The sequence below is a fragment of the Monodelphis domestica genome, chromosome 1, assembly GCF_027887165.1.
Source record: "Monodelphis domestica isolate mMonDom1 chromosome 1, mMonDom1.pri, whole genome shotgun sequence".
Lineage (NCBI taxonomy): Eukaryota > Metazoa > Chordata > Mammalia > Didelphimorphia > Didelphidae > Monodelphis > Monodelphis domestica.
Genome location: NC_077227.1, coordinates 638982333 through 639009041, shown reverse-complemented (window position 1 = coordinate 639009041; position 26709 = coordinate 638982333). Strand labels below are relative to the sequence as shown.

The 26709-nt window shown below is 35.0% G+C and overlaps 1 protein-coding gene across 22 annotated transcripts in view; it reads left to right on the top strand.

Moving 5' to 3' along the window:
- Positions 1 to 26709, top strand: part of EHBP1 (EH domain binding protein 1) — a 409225-nt gene that overhangs the window by 207758 nt on the left and 174758 nt on the right. For all 22 annotated transcript variants that reach the window (XM_056813942.1, XM_056813943.1, XM_003339679.4 and 19 more), the window contains one exon: positions 6307 to 6499. In XM_056813942.1, the coding sequence (XP_056669920.1) occupies positions 6307 to 6499 (193 nt within the window). The remainder of the gene's footprint in view (positions 1 to 6306; positions 6500 to 26709) is intronic.

The following is a 26709-nucleotide window of genomic DNA, read 5'->3' as shown; positions in this document are numbered from 1 at the left end:
AATATAGAGAAACTAGAGAAAACAAGATTCTAGAGTGGAAAATAAGGGAGGCTGAATAAGAGTGAAGGAGAGAAATCATCTCTGGAAAGAAGCATAAAAAATTGAAATAAAAAACTAATGCATAAGACTAAATGAAGAGGAGGGGGGAAATCTGTTTGAGGGGGGGGAGAAAAATTAAATGACAAGATAAAAGCAAGTAAGGAAAAAAACCTAATAAGCCAAATTCCAAACCCAAAAGTATGACAAATGGGAGAAAGTTTGGAGTGAAGAGTGGGGCAACTAGAGGTCTATGTGTGTGTGTGTGTTTCCCCAAAAGGCTACTTTTAAAAGTAATTGAAAGACGTAGTACTATGTTTATAGCGAAAGAGGGAAATAAACTATAACTTCTGAAAGAATATATTAGAGACAAATAGAAGAAAATATAAGCTTAATTTTAATAACTTTATATGTAAATGGCTTAAATTCATTAAAATGCACAAGAAAATCCCATACCCTTTTGCTTACAGAAAACACATAAAACTGGGAGGACCGAAAAATTTAGTCTGCAGCAAGTGAATTCAGAAAAGCAAAGGTTGCAATTATACTATGTGATGAAGCAAAAACATTCAAAAAATTAAATGGATAAAAAAGGAAACTACCTTATGCCAAAAGAAACTAAAAAACAAACCAGTATAGTACTCAAATTTTATGCTCCAAATGCCTTAGCATACAAATTCATAAAGAAAACATTAATTGAATTACTAGAATACATAGTAATATAATACCAAGTTTATAGTTCAATTTCCCCTTCTCAGTTTTCTAATGGAAAGATAAATGGAAAAATATGGAATTGAACAAATTGCTGGTGAAATATGACATATGGAATCAATTTTTGCCACTGGCTTGTACAACTTCTACCACACAGAACTTTTCTAAAAATCAACCATTTGCTAGGGCCTAGAGATATTGAACATAAATGCAAAAAAGTCAAGATAGTAAAAATGAGTTTATCATCAATTAGGTCTCAAAGGGGTTGAACTAACACCAAAAAATATCAATTTATAAAGAAAAAATATATTACCCCAAGCCCTTCCTCTGTCGTGGCATCGGCTCCATACTAGTGACACAATATGGAAAAGGAGGGAAGAATTCTTGACCGAAAGCTTTTAGAGGGCATTTCTACAAGACTGATACAGACTACTTAATCAATTTTGTATATTAACAACCCTAAAGCTTATGTAATATTTCTCAATGGTAAAATGAGTACAATAATAGTGTCTATTGTGACAAGGAAATCACTTTAAAAGACTGATATATATTAATTTAAGGTCGCCAAGGAATTCAGCTATGTAATTCCTAAATGAAAACTCAAGTCAGCAGTCAACCTTTTATGGAGTTTAATTACAAACAGGAGGAAGAAAGGAATTAGAGATAGAGAGAGAGAGGGAGAGAGAAAGGGGAGAGAAGGGATGGAAATTTGTCTCCCTGGATGGTGCAGGCAAAATTCCATCAGTAGGAGGAGGCTTCCATGTGAACCTGGGAAAGGAATCCAGAGCCCAGACCCTTCAGAATGGCAAGCGTCAAATTCATCACTTGGGAAATCAGTTACAATTAAATCAACATTGCCTTGACACGGCATTTAATTTCTTCAAGATGGCAGTGAGCAAACATCTTACACATGGAAGAAAAATGGCACATGTCATTGCTGCATGTCTTTACTTGGTTTGCCGCACTGAAGGGACACCTCATATGTTACTTGACCTCAGTGACCTTCTACAGGTGAATGTTTATGTGCTGGGGAAAACATTTCTTCTTTTGGCCAGAGAACTCTCCATCAATGCTCCAGCAATAGATCCGTGTCTATATATTCCTCGCTTTGCACACATGTTGGAGTTTGGAGAAAAGAACCATGAGGTGTCCATGACAGCCCTGAGACTACTTCAGAGGATGAAGAGAGACTGGATGCACACAGGGCGACGGCCCTCAGGCCTCTGTGGAGCAGCACTGCTGGTTGCAGCAAGAATGCATGATTTCCGACGAACTGTTAAAGAGGTTATCCGAGTGGTTAAAGTTTGTGAATCCACATTAAGAAAGAGGCTAACAGAATTTGAGGATACACCTACCAGTCAGCTGACCATAGATGAATTTATGAAGATTGATTTGGAAGGCGAATGTGACCCACCTTCTTTCATAGCTGGGGCAAAGAAAAGAGATCAGTCACTATTACTCACGTGACCAAAATGGAGAAACAGTCTCAGAGGCCCCCACCTTCAGCTTCCTTCAGAGCAAGCTTCTCAGAGCACACTCCAACCACTCAGACAAATTCCTCAACCACCCCCCTGAGTCTTCAGACCCCTCTATCTTTAAGGAAACCATCCAAGTTGCCTCCCCTCAGTTCTCACATCTACCAATCACTGTCCATCAATTTCCCTGTGCCAATGGAGGCTCTAGCTTAACCCAGGACCGCCCAGAGGTCTCTGGCTTTGCACATGTCTGTTGAAGGTCATATTTTCAAATAATTAAATCTTTGATCCTTTGCTACAGCCCTTTCTAAATCCCGTTAACCTGAGTAGGGTAGAGATTGGAATAATTAAATTTTGATCTATGCTGCAGCCCTTCCTCAATCCTGTTAGGACTGAGTAGGGTGGAGATTGATTCCTAGTATCTCCATTGTATCAATTCTAAAATCAATCATGACTCAAAGAAATTCCTGTTCTATGCTTAAGCATAGGTCAAAGTCCTTTCCATTGTTCAGCAAAAGGTTTCTGTCCTAAAGTAATCTTAAGAAGGGAGGAGGAGGAACCTCCCATGCCAATGGGGTTCACATTCCAATAGACTATCAGTAAGAAATTTTCCACTTATAAAATTTCCCAATGGTGAAATTTCCAACATTTATAAGTCTAAGGAATTTTAAGGTTTACACTATCTCCTAAGGTTGTAAGGATAAAATGATTTGATGTGAGTGCAGTTAACACTTTTCTCTCCCTTGATTCCTTCCCCCTCTTTAACATATTCTTACATGTTATAATATTGTCCCATAAATTAAACATTCACTTATAAGCATTGTCAGGTTCTGTCCTCAATGATCCGTATCCCCCTTTATACTATTACATTAACAAGATTTGTGCCTAACTGTCTAGGTTTGCCTCCCAACCTTACTCCAGCCAGACCTGGGGGAAGCACTTCATAAGAATAAAATAAAGAAGGGAAGGAAATGGACATACCTTATAAGTGTTTCAGTGCCTACTACATGCAGCACCTCTCCACATCTCCTGCTTTCTGTGGGTGCTATGAATAATGGGCCACTAGTCTTGCCTGTCTTTCTAGAGTTCTCCATCCCACAACTAGGGAAGTTCTGTGGGATACCCTCCACCCTCATCTCAATGCATTTTTATTTCATAAGGGTGAAGTTTAATAAAGCATAGAGGAGATTTTTTAAAATGTACATTTAGAAAGAAGTCTCTTATTGGTCTTTTTATTATCATTCTATTACTGTTCCGCACTATCGCATTTATTCATTCCTCCTATGTTTCTGTTATTTGAGATGTTTGAGAAGCAAATAATCTCTTCAGTTCTGATTTTCTTTCTAAAAATATATCCATCTCCCCTTGGATATTGTACATTCGTATTTTGGCTTATATGATTAAACTCAGATGTTCAGGATAGGTCACTCCAGGTTCTGTTGCTCGGAATACGTTATTCTGTTCCCTCCTTTTTCTAGTAGGTGTGGAATAATCTTGAGTTATTTGAATCTTCTTTTCTTTGTATCTTTCTCCTGATGGCTTGCATAATTATTCTTAAGTTGAATTGTTAAATTTGTTTTGGAATTTGCAGCCATGAGTTTGGGTTTTTTTTTTGTTTTTTGTTTTGTTTTTTTTTCAGAGAGGAACTGAATTCTTACAATTGGAATTTTATTTTCTATGTTCAAAACTTCTAGACAGTTTTGTTATTTTCTTCATTATGATGTTAAGGTTTTTTTGTTCTATCCACTGCTTCTGAGAGACCTGTGATACTTTAAGATTAATATGTTTTGCTTACATATTGAATATATCTTCTTTTAATGTTCTTGCTTTTTGCTTCTTTTATTCCAGGTTATCCTTCATTTGTATATATTTGCTTTATCAGTCTGTTGTTCATTCTTTTGTTTCTTTGGTGAAGTTTGCCATTGCAGATTCAAGTTTTTCTTTTCTGCCCATTTTTTGCTAGGTAGCACATAAATTCTAATCTCATAATTCTCATTTCTTATTTAAGCCTCTTAGGAACATCATGTTATAGTTTCATGGTCTCTTCAAATTCCATAGAGTCCTCTATCTCATTATGTGTTATATCATTTTCCTTTCTTTTATAATTTTTATTCATATATGGATGTCAGCTCACTAGATCTGAAAGCCATATTTCCTTCTGTGACATTTTTTCCTATATTCATCTGTTTTTGTTCAAGGTCTGTGAGATTTCTTCTTCCTGAAATCTCTGGTACTCTCAGTTACTCTCTTCTCCTTATTTTCATGTCACCCACTTCCTGATTCTCTCATCTCTGACTGAGTTTTCCTTAAGTGCTGGATCTAAAAATCTCTCAGCCTTACATTTTTGGCAATTCACTGTTCACCAGCTTTGATTTTTTTCCCCAGTTGACTTTTGGGTGAGCAGAACTCACCCAAACTGAACACTGTGCTTTTCCCCTCATTAGTGGAGTATAAACCCTCACACACATAGTGTCTTGTTCTGGTGACCAGGCCCCATGCCTCTATTCCTCATTTCTCTAGCCTAACATTGGCAGTTTAGCACTTTACAGTGCTAGTACTTTAAGGATTCAGTCCCTGGCAGGCTTTTGCTTCTCAAAGACAGTGGTTAAGCTAGTGGTCAAGACCTGAGCAAAATTTCAGTCTGGAGCCAATGTCTCCATGACACTAGAAAGAGGAACAGGGACCATCATTGAAAATTTAAAAATATTTTTTCTATTTATATGTACAAACAATTTTTAACATTATTTAAATTTTTTTTGAGTTCCAAATTTTCTCTTTCTCCCTCTCTCTTCTTCCCCTTATTGAGAAGGCAAACAATTTTATGTAGATTATATTATACATGTGCAGGCATGAAAAACATATTTCCATATTAGATATGGTACAAAATAAAATAGCCCCCCCCCCCCAAAAAAAAACAAGATAAAGTTTTTAAAAAGTGTTTTTCAATCTGCATTCAGACTCCATCAGTTCTTTTTCTCTAGGTGGGACAGCATTTAAGGAATCATAAGGAATTGGCTTGGATATTAATACAAATAGCCAAGTCATTCAAAATTGATCATCATATAATATTCTTGTTACTATATGACCTTTTATGGTTCTGCTCACTAAACTATGAGGGGGTTTTGATTTAAAATTGTGTTGTGTATTAGGGTCTATTAAAGCATATTTGCTGCCAGTAGTAGGAGAGATAAGGGAGAGGTACCAAATGAGTTTAGGGTCAGTAAATATTAGTTCCAGGATTTGCGGTTTTGGTTTTTTAATACCTTTTTTTGGATTCTGAGTATTGTAGACCATGGAAACAGCTGAAGTTACTTTTATCTTTGGCACATAAATTATGTTTTGGAGAGGCTTGAAAGGTTGTGGGAATAGAGAAAGTATCTAGTCTACCATTGTTTTGCCTCCATGATTCAGAAATTCTTCACTATATTTCTTAAGAGGTGTTTATTGTTTATTAAAAGAAAAAATTAAACTAAGACCAGTTAATGATTGTATTATATAAATCATTTCCCTGCCTTGTATTGTTTTGCTAAGCTGTTATCATAGTGTAAATGTAATTGGAAACCAAATAATCTACTAAATTAGAAACTTTCATAATTATATCAATAAATTTGAATTTTTCAATTAAATGTGATAATGCCGTAAGATTTATTTTTTTTTATCTAGTCTTGTGATAACAGTATATAGAATTCAACCTTAACATAGTCTTATTAAGTTGCCTATGCCACTGAGAGATTAAATGACTTGTCTGGCCAAGCCAGAATGTGTCAGATAAAGACTTAAATTGCCTCCATGGCTTGTACCCTTTCAACTCTCGATGTTACCTCTGTATTGTTTAAGTTAATATTTGGTTTTACTGCAGAGTATTAAACTATTATTTTTGTGAATGGAAGTTACTTTGGATTTGGAACCAGATACAAGCTCTGTCCTCCCTACCCTGTAAGATTGTTTCCAGAATAAAATGAGATATTTGTAAATATACTTTGAGAACTATAATTTGATATAAAAATATAGGATGTAGTATAGTTGTCACATAGGATTAAGAAAATCTTAAAATATTATTAAAAATATTTATCTTTTCATTTAGATCAAATCCTTTTTATGAACCCAAACTAATTCCTACTCCAAATAATTGGATGACTCCAGCTCCAGAACCAGAATCTGAAAAGAAAATGAAAAGAAAGGCACCTGAGCCACCAGGACGCTTTCCAAAGACAGAAGGAAGGATAAGTGAAAATGCTGTTGTTTCTGTAGGAGCAGATCTCTCATCTTCTCCAAAGGTAGGTTTTTGGAATTTAACAGTATCATAGTATTTACCTTTTTATGTCTTTTATTGTTATTATTTTTTAAACAAAGAGAGATGTAAGACATTTGACCATATTGTTACCTAAGTAAATACTTTTTATGTAATTTAATGAGAATATTGCTGTGCTATATGCATACACCAAAGTGAACATATTTTGATTTGTTGATTAAGATTTGGGGAGTTTTTTTGAAGTCAGTAGGTAGAAGCAATATTATTGCAATATTGGTAGTGGTAGGTTACATAAAAGGAATTCTAAGATGTAGGGAACAGGTTTGGTTTTTTTTGTTTTTTTCTACTATGGGGGAAAAAATAGAAATCATCCTCTAGCACTGGGTTCAATTAATAGTTCATTGAACCAAAATTCCACTTGGAAAATTGTATTGTGATTGATACTTAAGTCTTAATCTAACTGCCTTTTTTTACATAGTGCTGAATACATAATGGTATATGGAATGAGGAAGGAATATGGTTTCAAATACAGAACAGAGCCTGAAACTTGAAAATTTTGATTTTAAAGAATAATGCTATGCATAGAGTAAAAATGTTTTCATTTTATAATTCTAAGATAGCTAACTTATTCAGTCTGTAATAACTATTCCTATAATTCAATCAATTTTTTTCACCTCCAAATAAGTAGTTATTTTCTTATTACACACATTTGAAGCCTCTTTTCAAAACTACTTTTACTTTTGAAGATTTGTAGTCAATGAAGGGCAACTGAATATTGCCTCTCAAAATTGTTCATCAAACTTTAAGAATTATTTACCAAAATTTTTTTTGCCACTTCACATATTTTTTCTTTCTCCTTGTACAAGCAGCTAATTGTGTTTGTACATGTACCTAAGCATTTATAACTAGAAATTTAAATTCCCTATCAAAACTATATGCATGTGTGTATGTGTGTATATGTGTGTCCCAATTAAATACTGGATTTTTTTTTCTTCTTATGGCTTGTAATTTGTATAATTTTATTTGGCAATTTAAATATGAAGTAAAATTAGTTTAAGCAAGTCATATATCTTTAATAGTTTAGAGAACTCATAAGCTAAGGAGAATTAAGTATTATATTTCATAAAGTAATCATTTTAAATAGATGTCTATTAATGAGTAGTTTCTGTTTGTAAATGTTTGATATACCCACTTTTTAGAATACAGATATTGCAGCAAAGTGCTCCTTAAAAAAGTAATTGTTGCTAGTATTGATTCTAATAGTCCTGTCTTCCTTCCTAATTACTTCTTAGTTATAAATTCTCAAGTTCCTAATGTCGAAGTAGAAAAAATTGCTTTCTCTATAATGTTAAATAGTTATATACTCATGTGTGTGTGTGTGTGTGTGTGTGTGTGTGTATGTACATGTGTATGCAGTCACACTATAACAATTGTTGACACACCTAACTAGGAAGGGCCTAGATTCCAGGACCCTTACATTATAGCCACTATGACCTGGCCTTCCAGACTTATACAGGGCTGTAGACATGGAGACTTGTCTCTCTCTCTTTCCAATGAAAGCTAATAATCCATAGAACATAATCCAATTAACTTCTGTCCTTGATAGAGAAGGGTGAGTGAATTTGCTATCTATAACCAGCTTGTATCTCATGCATGAAATATTCTCCTCTCTCCTTCATGACTCCAAGAATCCTTAGTTTCCTTCATGTGGCATTTCCTTTGGGGACCTATCCTGTTCATTGTACCTCAGTTGCTATTACCCTTTCCTCCAGAAATTACTTTATATTTATGTTATGTAATTTTATCTTTAGTTTTGCTTATATTGTTTCTCCCTGATAAAATTTAAGTTCCTTCAGAACAGAGACTTTTCCCCTTTTTTTGTCTTTGAATAAACCTGGGTCCTGACATAATGCTTAGCCCATGTTAGGCATTTGATAAATAATCTTTGAATAAACAAATAAATGATAACATTGAAGATTACCTTTTGTACCATATAGACAACTTAATTAGGCAGAGTACTGCTTTTTACATTTTAGAGTTTCACCAAATTGTTTTTATTGTTTTGTTTTTAAAAGATATTTTATTTTCTCAATTATGTATAATAACAGTTTCCAACCTACATTTTTCAAAATTATAAGATCCAAATTATGCCTCCTTTCAGGGATGGTATACAATTTGATCAGGTTTATGTATGTATTATCATGCAAAACATACTTCTATATTGGTCATTGTTGTAAGAGAATGTTCATATAAAACCAAAACCCCCAAATAAAAACAAATAAACTGAATCAAAAAATATTGTTATGATCTGCATTCTGACTCCACCAGTTCTTTCCCTGGAGGTGGATAACATTCTTTATCTTAAGTCCTTCAGAATTATCTTGGATCATTGTTTTGCTGAGAATAGGGAAGTCTTTCACAGTTGGTCAATGTATAGTATTGCTGTTCCTTTATACAATGTTCTGGTTCTGCTTATTTCACTCTGAATCAGTTTCTGCAGATCTTTCCAGCTTTTTCTGCAGTCATTCTGCTTATCATTTCTTATAGCACAATAATATTCCATCACCATTATATATGACAATTTGTTTAGCCATTTTCCAATTGATGGACATCCCCTCAATTTCTAATTCTTTTCAACCACAGAAATAGTTGCTCTAAATCTTTTTGTACAAGTAGACCCTTTCCCCATTTTTATGATCTCTTTGGTATACATACCCAGTAGTGGTATTACCCAATCAAAGGGTATTGTTACAATAAGATTTTTGGGTAAGGGAAACACAAGAGGAAAAAAACATATAAAAATCTACTTTATTGTTTTGGAAGGGAAAGGAATAAGGGCTTAGGGATTTACTTATGCTTATTCTTATTTTAAAAACTAACACTATGCTTAACTAGGTTACTAAACTACAAGAACTTAGCACAATACCCAGATATCACAGCAGGGGTCCAAAACCAGTTATCTCCAGGATCTTGTTAGATGTCCAAGCAAGTCCTGATGTCCAAGTGAGACTGAATGCTGCCAGCAGCTAGATACAGGAACCCTTCCTCAGTTCAATACCGGGAAATCCTCTTCAGATCTTCCTCTTGACTTCCTCAGGAGCCTAGAAGAAAAGTCCATTGGGGCAAAATGGAGCCTTCCCAGATCCTCCAGCTCAGGCTGACCCTTGATCACATGCCACTGTCAATCATACCTAAGTTTGCACTTTCCAGTTTTTGCACAGTTTTGCAAATTACAAACCTTTCCATCCATTATCACAATTCCCCCCTATTTTATGAATCAAAAATCGTGTTGGGAACACGATTTTTGAATTTGTACACAATCTAAAATACTTACTAGTTACCTAAACTAAGAAATCTACCCAAAATAACAAACAACCTACACTCAATCTTACTCTAACTTACACTAACCTATTCTAAGGAATTGTAACAAGGGAAAAAGGAAAAGGAAAACAGAGTAAATAATGAACAAATACAAAAGTCAAACAGAAGGCAAATCAGAATAGCAAATAACTACAAACAGATGAACATAACTTCCTTGCAAATATCAAACTTAAAATACTCTTATCAGCTAAAAGAGAACAATGTACTAGTTATAATACATTAACATTAAACTTAGAGAAAAAATTTTGAAAATCACAATAAACACAACATTGCATAAGTTTTACAATGAAAATTAAACCAAACAATGAACTCACTTATGCAAAAACATGTAACAATGAGCTATGTACATAATTTATATATATACACAATATATATACACATATGCTACATATGTGCACATATATACACTTATGTACACTTCATATTTACACGTAGTTTACACATCTACATACACTATAATACAATTAATTTATAATCCTATTATACACCCTATTTACATATATTTATCTACAATTTTGTTTGATATGTGATGTCATATGTTGTTTGTGTTGTGTAATGTATGATGCAATGCAAGTCAGTATCTAATTTTCTTACCTTATCTTACTTAATTTTACCTAACTTCAAAATACTTCTCCTAACTAAATTTCTATACCTAAACTAAATCTAAGTATATAACTACATTTTGTTAGTAATGTGAATCTTAAAACTGCTCAGACTGTGTACTTCAGAAGATCTGATTAAGCTATTCCCTTATTGTAACAAATGAAGATACTTGATCAGGAATGTATTGGGAATTTTAACATTACTCCACCCATACTTAGACAGTGCCTTAGGGGAAGATAAAGTTGTAAATTCCTTACTGAACAATGAAATTCCCCAACTCATACTTATAGTGAAACTAAAACCTTAAGCTAGGTCTATTTTTAGATCTAATACAAAAGGGTGCTAAGTACCTATAAAGGCTAAATTAATCACTAAAAGCTCAAGCAACTTACAAAAAGCAAGCTTAACAAAAGAGGTGTGAAGTTTTAGTCTACCCAGAGAAGGTGTTTATTAAAGAATGCTGTGAACTAAGAATGGGCAGTCCTAGGAAAACGTCTACTGTGATTAGTAGATGTGAAAATTTAGGGGAGGTGACATAGGAGAAATTTCTCTTTAAAAGGAACTGGCTCTCTGAACTTAGGGGGGAAGTTCAGACTAGTTGTAGTTTGGAGTTAGTATGGAGGAGCTGGCTCTCTGAACTTAGTTGGAGTTTTGTTTGGGACAAAATCTTGTGGTGAGTAAATAAAAGAGTGACTAGTCTCTCTTAAGGCTTAGGCCTAGGCCATTTGGCCTAGGCCTTTTCCTACTATTTCCTTTTACTCTGTCTCTCTCCCTTCTCTTAATTCCTTCATTCATATTAATTAAAATCTCCATAAAACCCAGCTGATTTGGGTATTTCATATTTGGGAATTTTTCCCATGGTGACTACTTATTTTTGATAAAAATTGAGACACTAAAATTATCTTTACAGTTTTGGCAATTCACTTGAAAACCATATTTTTCGTGGTCACAATAAATAACATATCTATAGCTAATCATAACACTGTTAGTACCTTAACTATATACATTGTTTCACTCACTTAAGTAATGATTCAATGTAACCTAACCATGTTTTATGTTTTGTGTTTATGTTTTTTATGTTGTTACTTTTGTTGTCATGTTGTTTTGCTATTTAAATGTCAGTGTACTGTTATATAAGATTTATGTTACTGTTGTATGCTACATAACTTACCCTTACTTCCTCTTGAATATCCTGCCATTCCATAGTAGGAAATATATTTGTGTTTGTATGTGAATAAATGCTATGTTATTATATACTATAACACATTACCCAAAGTATAAAATCATTAGTCCATTTATCCTGTAATCCTCTTCATTGCAAATTTCACAAAGTCTTCTAAATTTTTAAGTTCTCCATCTTTCATCAATGTCAGTTAATTCCTGAATTCTCCTCTTCATCTGCATTGTCCTCTTCTAACCTCTTCTGTGGGAATGGTCCTCTACTTACTGATCTTTTTGACTGCAGACTCAATTTGACTGATGATTCTATCTTTCTGTAATCTCTTCATTTCCTTCTTCTTCAATGATTTGTGCATTTTCATTATTTATACCATGTGCTAATTTTATATGTGAACAATGATACCAAGAATATCTACCCAAAACTTTTACTAAAGATGGAGGAACCAACCCAATAGTGTAAGGACCTAACCAACTTTCCTGTGTTGCTGATGTTCTAGCAAATTTTTTTTACATATACCATATCTCCTGGTTCATAATTATGAAGAGAATAATCCAAAGGACTGGTTTGAATTAATACTCCCATTTCATGTAATTCTTTTAGACTTTGTTGTAAAGCACTTAAGTAAGAAGCAAGTTGACAATCTCCTCCTAAGAGAGATGTATAGATTGTCTTACAAGTTTGTGCTTGTAGTGAGCATGTCCAAAGAGCATTTCATAGGATGATCAATGCAAATCTGCTCTTGGCCTCGTTCGTAAGTTAAACAAAGCTATGGGAAGACTCTCTGGTCATTTGAGATGAGTATCAGCACAGAGCTTCCCTACCATAGTCTTTATTTCCTTATTCACATGCTCAACTTGGCCTGAACTTTGGGGATATGGCACATGATATTTTGGTATTATTCCTAGATTTTCATAGACTCTTTTCAGGATGTCATGAGTGAAATGCGATCCATTATCAGAATATATTGTTAGTGGTACTCCAAATCTAGATATAATTTCCTTAATCAACACTTTCACCACAAAGCTAGCTGTATTTATATTTGATGGAAAAGCTTCAGGCCATTTAGTTAGTCTATCAACAATTACCAAGCAAAACTTATATCTTCCAGCTTTTGGCATGCTGATATAATCAATCTGAAGAATCTCAAATAGACAATAAGACAAAGGTCTACCACCTAAACCTTTCTGTCTGAATGCTCCTTGATTGAATTTTTGGCAAATAGAACAGCTTGAGCAGATCTTATTTGCTATGGTACTTATTCTAGGAACAACCCATTTCCTCTTTACAGTGTCAATTATAGCTTGACTACCAAAATGACCTTTTGTGTGAATGACTTGACACAAATAGGTATATAGGTCTTTTGGTAACAGCGGATTTCCTATATCTGTTAACCATATACCATGTTCTTTTCTAGCTCCAAACTTCTCTTTCCATTTTTGTATTTCTGAGTCTACATAAGCCTTTTCTAGATCATCATATTCTATTGTTGATAAGTTCATAATATACACTGGAGCATTTCTGGCTGAAAATTTTGCCATTATGTCAGCTCTATGATTTCCTTTAGAAACATAATCTCTTCTATTAGTATGACTTCTACAATGGATTACCGCTAGCTCTTTAGGCTTCTGGATAGCATCCAACAACTCAGTTGTCATTTCTGCATGAGCAATTGGTTTTCCCGATGCAGTAATAAAACCTCGTTGTTTCCAGATCTTTCCTGTCACATGACAAACAGAAAAAGCATAATGAGAGTCTGTGTAAATGTTTGCACTTTTACCAGCTGCCAGAAGAAATGCTTGCTTTAAAGCGATTAACTCTGTGGTTTGAGCACAAGGTTACTAGGTAACAATCCATACCACAGCATCTCAAATTCTGTGACAACCACAGCACCTCTACATCTAATTCCATTACACAAATATGAAGATCCATCTGTGAATAAAACCAAATCTGGATTTTTGATCAGAGTGTCTTTTAAATCCGTCCTTGGCATATCCACTAGATTTACTACTTCTAAGCATTCATGTAATGGTTCACTGTTCTTTGGAAAATCAGGAAGAAGTATAACTGGGTTTAATACACTACACCTTTTCAATGTGATGTTTTCACCACCTAGAAGTATAATTTCATATTTAGATATTCATTGGTCTGAGTATGCGTGAGTATGAAATTTCCTCATTAGTGCTTTTATTTGATGTGAACAGAATACTGTCAATGGACATCCCAAAACTAATCCTGATGACTTTTGAACTAACACAGCTGCAGCAGCTACAACCCTTAAGCAAGGAACTGTACCTGCAATAATTGGATCTACCTGACAACTATAGTATCCAATTGGATGATAACTTTGTCCTAAAGTCTCTGTCAATACACCAGATGTAATACCTTTGGTCTCATGCAAAAATAATTGAAAAAGTTTAGTTAGTATAGTCTGGAGTTCCAAGAGCTGGTGCAGATAATATCTCTTCCTTAAGCTTACTTAAGGTTTACAGATTTTCGGGTTTGAGTTTCAGACCTTTGGTTCTGTAGTCCTAGTTAGATCTGTTAAACATTTAGTAATTTCACTATATGCAGATATCCATTGTTTACAAAAACCAGTTGTCCCAAGAACAGCTCTGAGTTGGTTGGAGAATTTGATAATGACTTGTATTCTTATAAATTTGACTCAGTTCTCTATAATTTCTCTATATTCTCTATAAGTTCTCTATAATTAAAAATAAGACCTTTATCAGAGAAATTTGCCATAATTTTTTTTTTTACCAGTTTGTGGTTTCCCTTCTATTCTTGCTTATATTGGTTTGGTTTGTACAAAACCTTTTTAATGTAATATAATCAAAATTATTCATTTCACATTTCATAATGTTCTACATCTCTTATTTGGTCATAAATTCTTCCCTTTTCCTTATATCTTATAGGTAAACTATTCTGTGTTCCCCTAATCTAATTATGGTATCACCCTTTCTGTCTAAATCATATACTCATTTTTTACCTTATCTTGGTGTATAGGGTATGAGATAGTGGTCTGTACTTAGCCAATACCAGATTATTTTGATGATTATTGCTTTATAGTACAGTTTGAGATCTGGTAATCCTAGGTCACCTTCCTTTACTTTTTTTTTTTCCAATAATTTCCTTTATAGTCTTGACCTTTTGTTCTTGAAGATGGATTTTATTATTTTTTCTTGTTCTATGAAGTAATTTTTCAGAGTTTAATTGGTATGGCACTGAATAAGCAAATTCATTTAGGGAGAATTCTCATTTTTATTATATTAGCTCAGCCTACTCATGAGCAAATAATATTTTTCCAGTTCTTTAGATCTGACTATTTGTCTCTGCCAGAGGCAACAAGGCTGCAGAAAAGGAACAAACCTGACTTCAACCTCTCTACTTAGGTAGAAGAAGCAGGAAACCTACACATTCTCACATGTCATCAGGTCCCTGGAGCTTCAAGAGAGCAGAGAGGGGGAAATGGAATTACAGTGACCTCTCTACTCCCATGTGTCATTAGAGTGCTAGGTCTACAGGGGAGCAGAGAAAGGAAATTGGAACTATAATGAATTAACTTGCTCACTCCCATGTAGTAGCAGAGTGCCTAGGGTGATGGAGCCCAAAGTGGGATGCTGTCCATCCCAGGCCACTTTGCAGGGTCCGGAAAGCAACAGAGTGGTGATGAGAGTAGCTCAGAAAACCATGGGGGAACTGGTAGCATAAGATGCTGAATATTGTTGGACAAAACAACTGTAAAACTCCCCAGAGCATGCCAGCAGGGTCACCTTCTTGGGGGCTGGTGGAGAACCACAACTAGAAGAATGAACAAAAGATTAAAAAAAAAAAAGATAGTAGAAGCTGGGTATATTTATATAACATTTCAAGATTTGTCATATTTAATCCTTTCAACAAACATACAAGATTTTTTAGGTCTTCTTATCCTCTTTTTAGACTCAGAAAGGTTAAATAAATGATGACTATAACTAATAAGGGGCAAGGGCAAGATCATGAAGCCATTTTTTTAGAATCAATAATAAAATAGCATCTAGTAGTTTACCGTACATTTATGCAGCTGAAGTTTTGTTCCCCAAAATCATCTCCCTGTACTTGCCTTTTTCCATTCTTATATTATTATCAAAGATATAAGTGTATACATATATATGTGTGTGTATGCCTATGTACATATGTATGTAAAAATAATTTTCATAGATTTTATGTAATAAAATTGGCATATGTGTTTCTAGTTTCTGACAGCAACTTGAGCACTATAACAATTTATTAGTCTAAACCCCTATTATTTTGAGGTTGCCAATCAACCTCATACTGTGATTAAATTAAGAACAAGGCCTGAGACTCAGGGCACCAGAAGCTTCATGGCTTCCTGGCACCAGGAAGATTCTTATCTCTTATCCCATGTGACTCCTGGCATATGGAAGACCTGTCCCTGTCCCAAACTAAAGACAAGCACAGCAAATTAAATAGACTCAGAAAAGTGGCATCATGGAAGATATAAGGTTCAGGTCTGGGGAAGGAAGGGCATATTTTGTGCTAAGGTGAGGCAGCCAGGTGAGCTTAAGTTTTGGCAAGTGCTGGCTAGGGGAAGAGGCTTGGGAGGTGAATAGCCTCTAGTGCAGTGATGGCAAACCTATGGCATGGGTGTTAAAGATGGCATGCAGAGCACTCTCTGTGGGCACAGGGCCATCCCCTACTCCCACCCCCAGAGTTCATTACTAGAAAGGGAGAGGGACTCAGGCCTAGCTGCTCCCTTCCCCCTCTCCAACAAGCCCGAGGACATTTTTTCATATACCTTGCCCCTCTGCCCAGCAGCCCAATGGGAGCTCACAGGCAGGGAAGGTGGGTGCCTCTCAGGCAGTGGAGCTGGAGGAAAACAGAGTGCTCTAGCCACTCCCCCACCTATTTCAGACACATTTCAGACAATGCATTTAAAAAAATACACACACAAAGAAAATTGAGAAACCAAGACAGGTAGGAGGAAATCTAAATGAGAAGCATTGTCACAGAAGCCAAGCATAGTAGCATATCCATCAAATGAAAAAATGGAAAGAACTTTATAGGTAGTAAACCACCATATAAATGTGAGCAAATGTTAATAGTATTCTTTTATATAATGGGGAAGTGGTCAGCAATGTTAAAATTTATGTCAAATAAAATGAAGACTGAAAAAAGTCTACTAGATGTAGCATTTTAATTAGTAGTCAAGTTATTGGTAATGTTGGAGAAAGCAGTATTAGACAAGTAGAATGCTCTGATTCCACATTGAGGTACTTTGAGAAGTGAGTGGAAGGTGATGAAATGGAAGTAATAAATGTAGAACAACCTCTTTTGGCACTCAGCTGTGTAAGAGAAGAAATAGTGGAGAATAACTTAAGGGAGTGGCAGGGCCAAGTAAACCCAGTGTTTTGTTTTGTTTTTTTAAACCAAGTCAAATAAAATTAAAACTGAGAAATTGGATTTAATAATTAAATTATCAGTAATCTTAGAGGGAGCAGTTTTTGTCAAATAGAATAATGGGAAGCCATATTACAAAGGGTAGAGAAGTGATAAAAGAGGTAAGGAAGTAGAGTTGATAAATGTAGAAGATGAGGCTCTTCAAAAGAGTTTTTGGCATTTTTCTGTGAAACTAAGGAATTGGAGGACAATAGCTTGAAGAGACAGCAGGGCCAAGTAGAAATTTTTTTACAATGGAGATCTTGGTAGATTTCCACCTAATGGGGGGAAAACCATTGGATAAAGAGATTGAAGATAACAGAAAGAAGAAGTGAACCAGAATACAAGTTCCTAAAGGAAAGAGGAGAAGGAATCTAATACACAAGTTCAGGTGGTGTGATTTTCAAGGAGAAGGCCCCATATTCATTAGAAAATGGAGTGCCCTTTTGGAAAAAAATGGATGGTAATTCAGAAGGGATTTTAAGTATGGAATAATGCAAAAGAGAGTTAATTATGGCCTCTTTATCCATAAAAGAAAGAGGTAGAGTCATCTGCTGAGAAAGGAGATGGTATACTGACATAGTAACCATCTTCAAGCATTTGAAGAATTGTTGAAGGTAAAAGAAATTAAGTATGTTGAATTAGGCCCCAAAGAGCAGAAGTAAGAGAAGTAAGTTGCAAGATGCAAAGACAAATTTATGCTTGTTAGAAGGAAAATCTTCCTACACGTAGAGCTCTCCAAAGTAAAATTGTTTTATTAAGGCTATCCTGTATTCCCCTAAGAGGTCTTCAAGCTAAGGTTCAGTGAGTATTTGTTAGGTAGGTTGTAGAGGGGATTTGCTGAACTTGATGACATCTGAATTCCCTTTCAACTCTGAAGGTTTGGGATTGTAGGTTATAGGAAAAGCTTTGGAATAGGAACTATGGAGAATGTGATTAAAAAGTCAATCATCGAGAACCAAGTTAGGATTAAGTAACTTAAATTTGTAATAAAACATAGTCGGCATAGTTGCTTGACTTTCTCCCACAGGATTCAATAGTACTTAAGTAGAAACAGAGAAAGTAATTGCTGTCAGTTTGTTAAAATGTGATTGTTAGAACCAACGTACAAGGAATTCACAAGGTTATTTAGCCCAATTGTTATTTCACAGCTGAGACTACTGAGACCCAGAAGAAGTAAAATGGTTTACTCAGTTATACAAGGAGTAAGTGATAGAACTATGATTCTTTATGTTGGGGGGTTGGGGGGGCTTGAGGTTCAGGGTTCAGGAAGGGTACCTTTTGCCAGGATGCAAGACTCCAAAACTTAGCTTAAAAAAAAGAGAAATTTATTAATTATTAATTAAAGGTAATGTTGAATCTAGCCAGGAGGATAGCATATGTGGAAGACTGCCTCCTAGGGGAAACAGCGTAGATGGAAAGCTGTTCCCAGATGACATCAATTCTGGGATCTTTAAACTCTTTATAACAGTGAAGACATGACTCTAGAGTGGTATGCACTGTGGTATGGGCAGGGGGGCAAGTTTGCCTGAAGACATAGGGGATGACCCTCATAATTTAGAGGACAGATGGATGTCTGAGATACAACTTGATGATATCAAGGAGGTATATCTCTCTGTCCATCTCAAATCTAAAGAATGATCCAAGGAGGATAATTCTCTCAGGGTCTTATAGGAGTTATCAGATGTTTGGGGTTAGGAGTCACAAGGATAGAAGAAAGCAAAGGAATTTTCCTGCTTATAGTTTGCCTGAAACACTTCTATAGTTTTGCCACTTTGATTACAAATCTACTCTTTCAACTATTCCTTATTATCATCACCACACCCACAAGATGGAAGAAATATAAAGTGTGTTTCAGGATAAAAGGGAGTTGATTATTAGAATGTAGTTTTCAGAAGGAATAATGGACCAGGACCAGAGAAGAACATGAACAATTGAAGATAAAGGCAGATTAGACAGGGATGAGGATTTGCAGGAAAATAAGAGAGACTAAGATGGCCAACCAAAGACAGGCATTTATCTAAACTCTTCCAGATTCCCCTCCAAACAACTTTAAAATAATGCCTGAACTTAGAGGTGGATCAATGGAATAGACTTGGAGTAAATGACAGTAGCAAGATAGTGTTCGATAAACCCAAAGATCCCAGCTTTTGGGACAAGTACTCACTATATGACAAAAACTTATGAGAGAATTGGGAAACTGTATGGGAGAAATTAATCTTAGGTTAACATCTTACACCCTATACCAATATTAACTCAGATTGGGTAAATGACTTAATTATAAAGAGGGAAATCATAAACAAATTAGGTGAACATATGTTAATGTAATTTATCGCCAAGAATGTCAATATATGAATGTTGGGGGTTGGGAATTGGATACAGTATCTTTTACTACTTGTAGTAGATCAGTCAGGTGTCTAATAGCTTGTGGCTACTAAAGTTCCATGTAACTGTTTTGGTCTACTCAAGGATAATTTCTAGAGATGGATGTAAAAAAAAATCTATTTAGTAAATATTGGAAAAGTTTTGAGGAAAGGTAAGGAAAGGTTAGAAGGTTGAAGATTAGTTACCTTACAGGAATATATAAAATCCTCCTTTGAGATAAGAATTTTACCCTAAAATCAAATTGTTATACCTATTGTAATATTTCAAATATATTTAAATACTTTCTATTTATATATTACTATGCATTCTAAGTACTACGTTATGTAGTGTTGCAAATTATGTTATAAGCTATTCTTATGTTACTTATCATTTTTAAACTAGACAATTTTCCCTATTCTATATACTTACAAAATTTATTTTATTGATTATAGCAATGTGTTCGTAGTGTGTTATGTAAATCAGCGCATTATTCTTACAATAGTGTCTGTAGCTATTCCGTTGTTCTTCTTTCGTTGTCATTGTGCAGTAGTTCTTATCACCTTGATCGTTGTCTCCTCATCCTTGATTAACCTCTTCACCTAAAGACATCTTCAACTGATGTTCAATTCTTCACCTGCTGTTACCTTCTTGACATGTGCATCGTGAATCCAAAATGTCTTCTCTTCAACTTTTATAGCAGTGGGTGCTGTTAATAAAATTTGATAAGGACCATCCCAAGCTGGTTGTACTGCTTTTGTTCTGCTAAAGTTTGATATATACGGAATCACTTGGGTGTATGGTGTATAGTGTGAAATCAGTTGGTCCTGTTTGTATTAATGCCCCCATTTCTTATAATTCTTTGACTCTGTGTTGCAATTTCCTTATGTTTTCAGCTATTTTTATATCTCCTCCTAGAATAAATGTAAAAACTGTAGCAAATGCTTTTGCCTGGCATAGGGGCATCTCCATATAGCATTTCATACGGTGAAATGTGTAAGTCACCTCTAGTACTAGTTCTTAAATAGAATAAAACTAATGGTAGTAGATCAGGCCATTTTAGATGAGTTTCTGTGCACAGCTTTCCAATCATTGATTTAATTTCCCTATTCATTCTTTCAACCTGGAAAGAACTCTGAGGATGGTAAAGGACACGGAATTTTGGTATTATTCCTAAATTTTCATAAATTTGTTTTAATACTGAATACATAAAATGTACACTTCTAACTAAATATATCTTCCCTGGTATACCAAATCTAGGTATGATCTCTCTTAACAGTACCTTTGCCACAAAGCTTGATGTGTTTTTGTTGGAAAGATAAACTTCTGGCCATCTTGTTAGCTGATCCACAATTATGAAGGAGTGTTTGTAATTCCCTGCTTTAAGCATGTTAATATAATCTATCTGTAAGTTTTCAAAGGGTATATAAGCTAGAGGCCATCCCCCAAAAGCTTTTTGTTTAAATATGTGCTGGTTATACTACTGGCAAACTGAACAAGATGAACAGACCTTTGAAGCATTGCTGGTAATACCAGGTGCACCCCACATTTTATTGCCTGTATACCAAAGTGACCTTTTGTATGTATGGCTTGGTAGATTTGATTATAAAGTGTTCTGGAGAGAATAGGCTTTCCTACTGAGGCAATCCACACACCATTTTGTTAGTGGGCTTTAAAATTGTGTTTCCACTTCTATACCTCTTTTTCCATGTATTCTTTTTCTAAATTGATTTTACTACAGAAAGATTTGATATAAGTTCAGGACCTTGTTCTGCTGCAAATTTAGCTGTGACATCTGCCCTATGATTTCCTCATGCAACAAAATCATTATTGTGAATATGAGCTTTGCAGTGGACTATAGCAAGTTGTTTAGAAAGCTGCAAAACTTGTAGCACTTCATGAATTATTTCTGCACTGGCAGTAGTTCTTTCAGCAGATGTTAAGAATCCACACTGAAGCCATAAACAACCAATTGTGTGGTGTATATTAAATGCATATTTTGAGTCAGTGTATATTGTTGCAGTCTGATCTTTTGAAATAACACAAGCTTCTTTTAATGCAATTAGTTCTGCTGCTGGGGCACTCAAATTTCTAGGAAATGAAGCAAACCATAGAGTCTCAAATTCAGTCACTACTGCTGTACCGGTGTATCTTGTACCTTCCCTCATATAGGATGAGCCATCAGTAAACAAAATCAAATCAGGATTGGTTAGGAGTGTATCAGAGAGATGTTCTTGAGGTTTTTCTGTTAGCTGAACTACTGCCTCACAGTCATGTAAAGGCTCTCCTTGTGTAGGTAAATCAAGTAACAAAGTTGGATCCACCTTCCGAGAGGAAAATCACCAGACAAAGCTCGAAGGCAAGGATTCAAGCTGATGACCCCTTGGACAAGAAGTTCAGGATTTTGTATAGTACTTTTCCCATGTCACTTTCTGTCCCTTCTTCTACTTTATGGGGACCAATTGCAGTCCATCAATTTGCTTAGCATTGCCCAGAGGCAGGGCAGTTGTCTCTGGGGTTATCACCCACTTTTTAGTAAGTGACTTAGGAATTTCCTTACTTAGTTAAGTTTTGAGTTGATTAATATAAAAAATAAGCAAGGGGAGAGTTAATCCTATCTTTAAAGAAAACAGAGTTATGACAATGCCCCCTCCATCCGTGGAGCAGAGTCCAATTTTAACATAAAGAGTTAAGAAATAAACTGAAAAAAATGATCAACCAAAAAAAACTGACCACAAAAAATTTACTATGGTGAAAAGGATGATCAAAACACTAGTTCAGAAGACAACAAAATCAAAACAACTATATGCAGAACCTCAAAAAAGAAAAAATGAATTGTCTCAGTCCCAACAGGAATTTCTGGAAGGGCTGTGTATTAAAAATCAAATGAGAGAGGTAGAGTTGAAATTGGGAAAAGAAATGAATTATTCAAGAAAAACATGATAAAAGAGTCAGCTGAAGAGAACTCCTTAAAAATAAGAATTGGTTAAATGGAAAAAGTTGTACAAAAATTCCCTGAAAAGAACTCTATAAAAATTAGAATTTGCCAGCTGGAAAAGGAGGTAAGAACACTCAATAAATAAAATAATTCCATAAAAATTTGAATTGGAGCAAAAGGAAGCTGATTCCAAGAGACTTCAAGAAACAATAAAACAAAATCAAACGAATGAAGTAGAAGAAAGTACGAAATATCTGATTGACTCATATCAAATAAATTGGAAAATATGTTGAGCAGAGATAATTTGAGAATTATTTGGACTACTTAAAAGCCAGGTTTAAAGAAAATAGAACCTTGGCCTCATGTTTCAAGGAATTATCAAGGAAAATTGCCCTGATATCATAGAACCAGGGGATAAAATAGAATCAAAGAATCTCTAAATCACTTCCTGAAATAGATCCCAAAATTAGAATTCTCTTCGCCAAATTCCAGAGCTCCCCATTTAATTAAAAAATATTCTAAGGATTCAGAAAGAAGTAATTGAAATATCATAGAGCCACAATAAGGATAGCACAATATTCAGCAACTTCTACATTAAAGGATCAGAGCTTGAAATATTACATTTCAAAGAGCAAAGTTCCTAGGATTACAACCAAGAATCACCTATGCAGCAAAACTGAAAATAATCTCAAAATGGATATTTAATGGAATAGAGAACTTTCAAGCATTCCTAATGAAAAGATCAGAGCTGAATAGAAAATTTTAATTTCAAATGTCAGATTCAAGAAAAGCATAAAACAGAAAGAGAAATCTGATGAATTCAGTAAGTTTAAACTAACTGTTTACATACCTGTCTGGGAAGATGATACTTTTAATTCCTGAGAACTTCATCATTAGTAGGGCAGTTAGATGGAGACAGAAGGTACAGTTGTGAGTTGACTATGAAGGAATGGTATCCAAAAAGAAATGAGTGAGAAAGAGGGATCCAATGGAAGAAGGGGAAAGGGAAAGGTAGTATGAAGTAAATTATCTCACCCAAAAATGGTGTGGAAGAGCTTTTACATTTGGGAAGATGTGGGGTGGGGTGGCAGACAACACTTGAATCTTACTCCCATCACTGGAATTTGCTTAAAGAGGAAATAACCATACCTGCTTAGTTGAGTTAGAAATTAATGTTAACCCTACAAAGAAGTAGGAGTGGAGGGCTATTAGATGGCAGCTGATAGAAGGGAGGGCAGATTGGGAGAGATAGTGGTCATAAGCAAAACTTTTGAACTGGAATAGGGGGAAATGAGAGAGAGACAGAGACAGAGAGAGGCAGAGACAGAGAAAGAGGGTGAGGGGGGAAGTAATTATAACTGAAAAAAAAACATATAAGAAGTTTTTATGATAAAGTACTCTATGATATACTGAGTACAATTTACGACATGTCACTACCTAATCGATAGAAGATCAAACAGGCAGTTTTCAGATGAAAAAGTTCAAAGTTACCTATAGTCACATGAAAAAATACTCTAAATTACTATTAATTAGAGATTTCAATTAAAAGATAACACTTCATTCCTATCAGATTGGTTAACATGATAGAAAAGGAAAATTACAAATATTGGAGAGAATATGGGAAAATTGAGACCCCAAAACACTGTTGGTGGAGTTTGGAACTGATCCAACCATTTTGGAAAACAATTTGAAAACTTTTCCCAAAGGGCTATAAAAACTGACCATGTGCTTTGATCCAGAGATGCCACTATTAGGTCTGTATCCCAAGGGATTTTTTAAAAAGGAAAAGAACTTATATATACACAAATATGTATAGCAGTTCTTTCTGTGGTGACAGAATTAGAAATCAGTTAGGGAATAACTAAACAAGTTGTAGTATATGATTGTAATGGAAAACTATTGTGCTAGAAGAAATATGACAAGCAGAATGCTTTCAGAAAAAAACCTGGAAAGACTTACATGAACTGATGAAAAGTCAAGTGAATAGAACTAGGACAACATTGTACAGAATAGCAGCAATATTGTACTATAAGTGAGATGTTCTCAGCAATGCAATGACCTAAGACAATTTTGAAGGACTTAAGAAAAATATTTTCCACCTCCATAGTAAGAACTATTCAGGTTTTTTTTTTTCTTTTCTGTATCTGCTATCTCTAAAAATCTTCTAACTACAGGTGCATACAAAATTGCACCTTCTAAGAGGAAACTAAAATAGTTGGAGATAAAATGGAAATAGAAGAGAGAGAAAGCAAAATCAATGTTTGCTAGGAGTATTGACAAAAAGCCAATAAGAAAGTACAGGGAAGACCTGCATCTGATGTGTGTCAAACAATTGCAGCCTTGAGCCTCAAACAAATTCTCTGTCTTTGCAAAGATTCTCATCAATCCCACCGGCATTGGTTTGGTTTCATTGACCTTGTGCTTATAGACACTATGCAGATTGCTCTTTGTGCTCTCCTTGGCACTGCAGTGGATCTTTTGTTTCCTCTTCCTAGAATCAGACACAATCATTACTCACAGACCCATAATATTTATCAATAAATGGCATGTTTCCATAGTCTAAAGCTTTTGGATATGCATTAATATTAGAGCAAATGTATATTTTAAACTTATTTGTGCAAAATAAAAAAATTAATATTAATGATATATACTTTGAGTACAAGAAATAAAAGAGGAAGGAAAAAAATAAAATATTCTATTAAAAAGAAAAGCAATAATAAAATAAAAATTCAGGAATTCAGTGTGTTCCCTAAAAACAGTATCCATTTATCTATGGATTTTTATCTCTGAAGCATGTAACATTATGCAGTCAATCAGTTTCAATAGAAGGAACTCTCTTTACATGTGAACAATGAATTCAAGAGTAAGAGTCCTTTTCTCCAATTTTTATAGCTGTTGGAGTGTTTAACAATATTTGAAATGGCCCTTCCCAGGATGGCTGAATTATTCCAGTATGCGGGAAGTTCTTTATGTACACCTTATCTACTAGATTCTCATCATGACATGAAAAGTCTATTGGTCCTTCTTGTATTGTAGCTCTGTATTCATGGAGTTCATGCAGTTTGTCCTGCAGTTCCTGTATATAGTAAGCAATAGAAGTGTCGTTACCCCCCCCCCCCCCATAGTGATGTGGTATGCAGGAGAAAAAGAATTAGCCTGTATAGGGGATGTCCAAAAAGCATCTCAAATGGTGAGATGTATAGATCTCCCCTGGGCCTGCTTCTAAGAAAAAATAGGCCCAGAGGGAGAATTTCAGGCCATTTTAAATGAGTCTCACTGCATAATTTGCCAATGATAGTCTTAAGTTCTCTGTTTATTCTTTCAAGTCGGCCTGAGCTCTGGGGATGATATGGCACATGGAATTTGGGAGTTATCCCCAAACAAGAATATACCTGTGATAGAACGAATTGGTAAAATGATTTTCCCCATCCAAAGTAATATGTGCAGGCAAACCAAAGCCAGAATTAATCTCTTTTTAGAGTACCTTGGCAACAAAAGTCACTGTGACTCAGGCAATGGGAAATGCTTCTGGCCACCTGGTCAGTTGATCAATTATCATTAGACAAAATTATACTGTCCAGTTCAAAAGGTGTGTAGGCCAGAGGATGCCTACCAAATTCTTTTCCATGAAAGGCATGTTGGTTAAATGCTTGGCAGGTAGGGCAGACTGTCCACACCTTACAGGCTATAGTAGTTATACTACTATATAGTATATATACTATACAGGAGCTATCCATACTCTTTTAACAGAGACTACAATACCCTGGGTACCAAAGTGACCATTTTTATGCAGGGATTGGCAAATCTGTTAATTAAAAATTTCTAGGGAGCAGGGGTTTTTCTTCAGATGACATCCATACTCTATTAATCTGTTTTGCTTTAAATTTTTGCTTCCATTTCTCCACTTTCTTTTCATTATAGGAAAGAGATAAATTTAAATCACCAGGGGTTGTTAATGTTGAAATTAATTCTGGTCCTTCTATGACTAATGCTTTGTAGTGGTATCTGTCTGGTCATTTCCCCTAGAGACAGGGTCAGTGCCGTTTGTATGGGCAGAGCAATGAACTACAGCTAGGGCTTTCGGTAGCTAGAGAGCAGAAAGAACTTCATTAATAATTTTTGCAATAGCTATAGATTTTCCAGCTGAAGTTAAAAATCCTCTCTGAAGCCATAACATAGCCACTGAATGACAGATTCCAAATGTGTACCTAGAGTCCATATAAATTGTTGCTTTTTTATCTTTGGCAATTATACAGGCATGTTTTTGGGCTATAAGTTCAGCACCTTGAGAACTTATATTTGAGGGCAGTGAAGCTGATTCCACTGTGGCAAATTTTGT